This window comes from Protomyctophum bolini, assembly GCF_963924005.1.
Source record: "Protomyctophum bolini genome assembly, chromosome: 1".
NCBI lineage: Eukaryota > Metazoa > Chordata > Actinopteri > Myctophiformes > Myctophidae > Protomyctophum > Protomyctophum bolini.
This window is the reverse complement of record NC_137862.1, coordinates 52,282,485-52,290,285: the sequence shown is the minus strand read 5'-3', so window position 1 is coordinate 52,290,285 and position 7,801 is coordinate 52,282,485. Positions and strand designations below refer to the sequence as shown.

The 7,801-nt window shown below is 45.6% G+C and overlaps 1 protein-coding gene across 1 annotated transcript; it reads left to right on the top strand.

Annotated features, from left to right (window-relative positions):
• Nucleotides 1–511: 511 nt before the first annotated feature.
• Nucleotides 512–6,004, top strand: LOC308320806 (C3a anaphylatoxin chemotactic receptor-like; the record flags this gene model as incomplete). The annotated part of the gene is made up of 3 exons (XM_080771484.1): nucleotides 512–564; nucleotides 2,220–3,247; nucleotides 5,903–6,004. The coding sequence occupies exons 2-3, from the start codon at nucleotides 2,231–2,233 to the stop codon at nucleotides 6,002–6,004; spliced, it is 1,119 nt and encodes a 372-aa protein (XP_080627610.1). The 5' UTR covers nucleotides 512–564; nucleotides 2,220–2,230.
• Nucleotides 6,005–7,801: the final 1,797 nt, after the last annotated feature.

The following is a 7,801-nucleotide window of genomic DNA, read 5'->3' as shown; positions in this document are numbered from 1 at the left end:
TAAGCTGCTTTTAATGTTGCCCCACTTGTTTGTGACCACTACGGAAGCATATTAAACTCTGTCAATGCTTATTTTTCAATAAAAAAGGTATTTTAGCCATCTTGCTTTTCTCTCCATTGTAAATGTGCAAGAGAACCCTGGCCGCTAGGGGCGCGGGCAATATTCTGTTGCGCCGTTTACCGCATTTACAATTCTGTTGCGCCGTTTACCGTATTTACAATGGAGAGAAAAGCAAGATGGCTGCCAGACTCCGAGACAGAGTTGATTATAAAACGTTTTTTATTGAAAAATAAGCATTGACAGAGTTTAATATGCTTCCGTAGAGGTCACAAACAAGTGGGGCAACATTAAAAGCAGCTTAGATTTTGCATTTGTACAAGGTAAGAGTGATTTAAAGGCATCCAGGTTGCTTCTTCGACGTTTGGGGCGGAGTTTACGTTTAGACTCTCGTAGAGAGATTCGTCAGAATCGAAAAAAACCTCTACGAGAATCAAAAAAATTGGGCTAGAGACAACAGAGCCATAAGTTGGCGTTTTTTCTGTGTGATTTTCATTGATTATCCTGGTGAGTTGACTGCTCAACATTGATGTTTATTTAGTGACATATTGTGATATGTGCTGTAATGCTGCTACTGTGAAAGATAATATAACATAAAAACCATTGTAATGATTTTGCTGGATATGCTGAGTAAACACAACAAGTGTGATTGTGATTGTGATTTTGATATGTGATTGTGTGCAGGCTAATGTGCTGAAAACAGTAAAAGGCCAGTATGGAATGAATTGAAATATGAAGGGAAACAATAGACTTGAGACTATATCATAATCCGCACACTGTGGCTAGAGGGAGGATTCTCTCTGGTGACCAAGTGGAGCTGCTTCATTGTGAACCTACCTCAGACTAGCCTGGGCACCATTTTATTTCGGTATATGATCCGGGCTGGAGCCGGATGATATGCTTACGTCATGGTGTAGGCAATGGTTTGCCTACAACAAACAGGAAGCTGTTTGTTGCTTCCTGTTTGATTAAAAGCAATAAAAGCTCTCGTAAGCGAGAGCTTTTATTGAGAGGGAAAAGGAAGTTGTCGTCGCCTGTTCATCCTGTCTGGCGACTACAAAACAATACTACAACATGACGTAACCACATCATCCGGCCCCAGCTCGGATCATACAGACTTTTGAAACAGAGACCAGGCTTTCCTCCGAGGCGGTGGAAAGCCTGGTGAGGCGAGGTTAACCTCAGACCCATCAACCACGCCCAGCTACCGTTGAGCCGTTCAAGGGGACGGTAGCCCCCTTTCTGAAACCAGCTCCTCGCCACTCGCCCTACACACTTGCCCTCGATATGCGCGTTCACGCGAGGCTGCGCCATATTAAGTGTGGTCCGAAACCAAGCAGCCTTGAGTGGAAGTGGCTTATAAAGCCCTCAAGAGCGAGTCTGTGCCGATCTAGACCAAGGGGCCAGTGAGGCACTCCAACGTTGAAGCGCTGGGCCCTAGTGGTAAGAGGAAGGACTGCAGGCGGACCCGTGGATTCATGACGAGGAAACCCCGTTGTGCTCTCTCTCTCTCTCTCTCTCTCTCTCTCTCTCTCTCTCTCTCTCTCTCTCTCAATTCAATTAAATTAAATTAAATTCAATTCAATTGAGCTTTATTGGCTTGAGAAAACGTACATTGCCAAAGCAGAAGTGGTACAAGACAATCAAAATTAAATTACAATAAATAAATATTGGATATAAATAGGAATTAAATAAAGGTGTAAACATAGCTGTGTTACATTAACACTTTGGTTAATACTATCTAGTAAACAGTGTACACACAATGGTTTGTATTCTTTAAGGTGCTTGTATTCCATTTGACATCCTTCTCCTGTCACAGCAGCTCACAAATCTCGCTGCTGTGTTTGCAGTTGCACATTGTTGTACTTCACCCAACAGATATGGGAGTTTTTTTGTCATTAGTCATGTTTTCAAACTGTCTTGGTAGTGGGCAGACGTTTAGGAAGTGTAGCTCAGTCTCTACCTCGTTTTGTGTGCAAACTACCTCTCTCTCTCTCTCTCTCTCTCTCTCTCTCTCTCTCTCTCTATATATATATATATATATATATATATATATATATATATATATATATATATATATATGATTAATTTCAACAGTAAAAATCTCCTTGTTCCAAAACAAGGCATATACGTTATATTAATTATTGTTTTGTTACTTTTAGGTTTCAGGACGATGGAGAATATGACCACACCTGCTGTTTATCACGATGCTACTGGGGATGAGGAATATGAAAGATTCTTCAAATCCGTCAACGTCATGTCCGCGGTCATCTACAGCCTGGTGTGTGTGCTCGGCGTGTTGGGGAACGGTATCGTCATCTGGGTGGCGGGCGTCAGGATGAGAGCATACCTGATGAGGAAAGACGTCCTAGCTGATGAAGGAAGTCGTCCGAATCTTTCTACCGTTTGGTACCTCAACCTCGCTGTGGCCGACTTCCTGGCTACAGCCTTCCTGCCCCTGAACATCACACAGAGAGCTCGGGACAACCAATGGCCTTTTGGCTGGTTCATGTGCAAAATGGACGGTGTGGTTTTCTATATGAACATGTATGCCAGTATCTACATTCTGGTGCTGATCAGTGTGGACCGATTTGTGAGTTTTGTTTGGCCAATCTTTTGGCAATTACACCATCACCATCACCGCACCGTCAGAAACGCATCCTTGGTCAGTCTGGGTGTTTGGGTGATGGCTTTGGCTCTCAGCATCCCTCACGTAATCTCTAGGGAGTTGGACGTTCGACTCTGCTATGACTATCCTGAACCCTCCCTGGTCATCACTAACCTCGTCGTGGGATTCGTGTTTCCCTTCTTTGTCATCGTCTCCTGCAATTCTGTCATATTTTATAAGACTAGGCACATAGTATCTCTCTCAACTCAAACACTATCAAGTGTTAAAAAGGTCCTAGTAGCTGTTATCGTCGTGTTTTTCCTGTGCTGGGCCCCCTTTCACATCATACGACTGCTTCAAGTTGTGGATGTGAGGACACACAGTGAGACACTGGGTGTTGCGCTCGAGTACGCGGTCCCCATATCCCTCACCGTGGCGTATCTCAACAGCTGCCTGAACCCGCTGGTGTACATGTTCTCGGGTGGGGCTTTAAGGCGGTGCGGTGACATCCTAAAGGCTCTGGAGAAAGTCTTCGCTGAAGATCAGCCGGACAACGCTCCCGAAAATTTAGAGCTTACGGACGTAATCCTCCCCACTGAGTAACTTTCGGCTTTTAGACGTCTAAATGACCGTCTTATACTTTCCCGGGTAACGGTCGTTACCCGGGAAAGTATTTAGCCGATCTGCCCTTTCTGCCTCACGGAGACGGCGTTTTTTGGGGGACTTAACCGGCCCTTTTTGAAACCACCTCCCAGGGTGGCAAACTTTCGAGACGCGACTTTGTCGTCTCCGTGTGTACAGTGAATGCCGTCTCCTTCCTGAGCCGGTGATGTCATAGTCCCGTCGCCCCCTCCAAACTCATTTGTTCATGAAGTGTTAATGGTTTATTTCACCATAACCACTTACAGTATTATCGCAGCTATTTTATATTTGCACATAATGTCTATAAATCTCTAAGTCACAATGCATCATGCCGCCCCTCGTTGTGAGCTTTAAGATCTGCAGACTATGAATCTCATGCTTATGTAATGTGTATACTTTGCAGCCTATACTTCTGGCAGAAGAGGGTAGTTGCAACACGCAACACGTTGCAACATGCAAGTCCTTGTGACCATGGGAAGTTGCGACACACACACACACACACACACACACACACGCACACACACACACACACACACAGTTTGTATTGTGATTTTGTGAGTTCACTTCATTCCAATAAGTGATGTTTCTAGTTTGTGATGTGATTGTGTGACTATTTTCTTTTACCTTTATTTAACGAGTAAAAACCACATTGAGACTTTTAGTATGTGATGTATTTATCTTTTTCTTTAGTTATAATGTGGTTAGATCTAATCTTTTGAAAGTCTTTTGAAATCCCGGGCATTACACATTATACACACCTAGCAAATCCAAAAATCCATACATACAGTACACTGGAATCCTCCCCATAGGCAAAGACGGAAGGGGCGCCGTCTCTACCCACATGATAATTAATTGCATTTTTATAACGCTTTTCCAAGTGCTCAAAGCGCTTTACAATGGTTCATTCATTCATACATTGGGAGGTGAAGCGGCGAACAGTCGACGCCAGCGTCCTCACTTCCCACATTCAGACACCAATGGTGGGCGAGCACACACCGACCGACTCATTGGAGGCAATGTGGGGTTCAGTGTCTTGCCCAAGGACACTTCGACATGTGGACAGGAGGAGCTGGGTTTGGAACCGCCGACCCAGGGATCATTGGACGACCTGCTCTACCTCCTGAGCCACAGCCTCCCTACATGAGACACCACTGAGTGGCCCGTGAGGGAGTCATCCCTATGTTCCCCAGGTTCTATGTTCCCCAGGTTCTATGTTCCCCAGGTTCTATGTTCCCCAGGTTCTATGTTCCCCAGGTTCTACCCCACTTACCTTAGGGTTTAGGGTCAGCGTTATAGGTTTCTGTTTTAAGGACTTCAGTGTTTTGGACTATACAATTGTATGTATGTAAACTACAGAACAAAGAATGTTTGTTTTTGCCATCTTTATTGAAGAGTCTGAGCAATTATGTTTTAGTTTATTGTCTAACCAATGGCTATAGTCTAAACTGAGTATGCACCCCCAGCAGCTTTTTCACGAATCACGTCATTGTCATTGTCGGTATATGTCTTAGTCAGCTATAGTATTAAAAGAAATGCCATGTAAGGACTGCACAGCTGTCCACGTGCTTTGACTTAAAAAAAATTACCATGTGAGTGGGGGGGGGGGGGGGGGGGGATTATTAGCTGACGCCGGAGGATTCTCCACGTGTGATGAGTTCCTAATAAAAGATAAAGACTGATCCATGACACGCAGTGGTGGCCTCGAGCTGTCTCATATTAACCTTCTCGGCACGGCTAATGAATTCCCATGACAAGTTGGTTTTTGTTTTAAGCCCAGCAGCACCGGAAGGTTATTTGCGAGTCGCGGTATCAAATCAGCCAACAAGTCTCTGGGTCTTTTATGATGTTTTTTTGGCAAGATCGAGGGCGGCAGAAAGCTAATTAACCAGATTCATTGAATTAATGATCAATCGTTAACCTCCAGACTTCTGCTTGGTGCCTGGGCTGCTTCAAACTGCCACTGTGTTGCTGCGCGCAGTCAACAGCATACTGTGCGCACTAAATAATATGCATTGGGGCTTCTAATGCTGAAAGCACGCAAGCACTTTAACAAATGGATTATTCAGCAGTTAACGACAACTGAACTGAGTGCCTTTTCTTTTTACAAACTATGGAAAGATATCGTTGCTGTCGGGCAGAAATCTCACATCTCTTTTCGTAATTTAACGATCATACGATCATACGCAAAGGTAGCATTATCTACATTCTGAACATGTAAATCTGCTACTTTTGCAATTTTTTTGTTTGAACCCTGAAAAGTTACAAATGAGGTTTCCACCCGACAGAGATAGAAAAGTGACAGAATTTCCCTTTCATCTTCATTTAAGCTCTTATTTTCACAATGGTTTGCAGTATCTGTACAGTATTTGTGAACACTGACGTGAACGTAAGGCAAATTGCCATCGTTTATGAATGTCACAACACACTATGTCAGGTAACTGTTAGAGATTCTGTACGAACAAGCCCACATTTTTTGAGGATTGAGGATTTAAAGCCTCAGCCTTAATTCAATCTCTCTCTCGCCGTCTCTCTTGGCCTTATCATAATGTTTGGGCCATGTGCTCATGTGATCCGCATCTTGCTGTGACGTTTCAGTCGATACTGCTCCACCAACACAACCTCACCTCCTGCACCACGCCTCACACTGCAGAGCCCTTTGGCTGGCTGGAGAGCTATAGCTGCTCTGAGGCCATATAGTGCATGGCCAAGTCCATGAAGTCACTCCCTCATACCCCCCTGGTTCACGGAGGTCTTTTCTCTATGAAGAATAAAATGGGGGGGGGGGGGGGGCATCTTGAAATCGTCTCATATATAAAGCGTTGTGGTCCAAAAATAAACAAGCTGTCTCTGCGTTATTGTCGGGGGGAACTGTCTCTGTATCGTTTACGACCGTCAGTCACTCATATTATGATGCAGTCCGTTTCTAGCGAAAATGTAACTGATTCAGTAGCAGTAACAATAGCGTTTCCTCTCAGTCAGTTGATTCGTCACATCCATATGGGTGAAGCGGCCGCGATCACATGTTTATTTTTATTAACACAGTTCTTATATGAGGTGATCACGAAAAAATGTACAGTGCAAATAAAAAGTACATGAACCTGTGGATTTGCGCCCTCTGCCGATATTGACGTCAGACTTCGGTGCTCTGTTGATACAGCATCGATAAACACATGTGCACGCATCCAGTTCGGCTCTCCATTGGGTGCCCCCCCCCCCCCCGACCAACCGGTATAGTTGTGTTGGTGGGGACGCCTGGTCAAGCCGGAAGGCACGACAGAGGGTAAAAATGGCGCTGGGCAGGAATTGTAGCCCCACTCCACCCGCACAGCGGCATGCACGTACTGTATACCGACATTGAAGTGGGCGGTTGGAGATGAAAGGGAGGGGAACAGGGGGCACAGTTAGTAGTGCTGTCGCCTCACAGCTAGAAGGTCTTGGGTTCGATTCCCACTGGGGACACTGTGGGCACTGGCGGCGTGTTCCCTCCTCCGCGTCATCAGTGCCCATACCCAAGGCGGGGTTGGCAATAGGGCCTTTCTGTGTGGAGTTTGCATGTTCTCCCCGTGTCCCCTAGGGTAGGTACCCTCACAAAAACATGCCGTAATCCTGGTCTCTAAAACTACCTCCCTCTGGCCAGCCGGGGCACCTGATGGAGGGGAAAGGAACTGGTCGGAATAACGTGTCCCTTCCACGCGCTACGTCCGGCCGGGGAAATTCCCCTCTGTCAGGTGAAAAGAAGCAGCTTGGACTCCTCATGCATAGAAGGAGGCATGAGGTCAGTCCGCTGCCCCCCCAGGTTGGCAGAGAAAGTGTAGCGCCCAGGATTACATTAGATAATTGGCACTGGGTGATAAGAAAAAAATGGGTTACAAAATCGTGGGATAAAAATGTAGTAAAAAAAGAAAGGGAGGGGAACAGGAAAGGTGACAGTGTGGTTCCTTGGGATTCACCTTGTGTTGCTCGAGAGATTATGCATGCAGAATGCAGGATGACATATTGAGGCTGGTGAGGTCGTCCATAATCCAGGCCGCCGCTGAGAGTTCCTCAGGCATTAGAGAAGCTGAAGAACAAGACTTAAATAAATGTAGTCGTTTGGCTCTTTCAGAGCGAACACTCTTAACTCAAATCTTTGCTTCCGGGGGGTACCCTGGAACAACATATTTTCAGATGGGGGTCCGCAGCCAAATACAGATAATTCTGGGGGTCCTTGACATGAGAAAGTTTGAGAACCACTGAAAACTGTCAGGATTTGTAGAATCGTCCTCAGGTCTAAATGGGTTCAATCCATTAACCCCAATAGCATCGCTATTCTACAGTATAGGTATGCCATACATACTGTATAGGCTAAACATTTGAGTGGAGCAGCGCTCGGGTGGCACATGGGGTAAAATACCTGTCCACCACTGTCCACCACTGTGGTGCATTCGGTTTGGATGAGCGTCAATCTCAATGGGCACAACATTGACCATGTTGTGGTGGAGGGAAGCCTGGCAC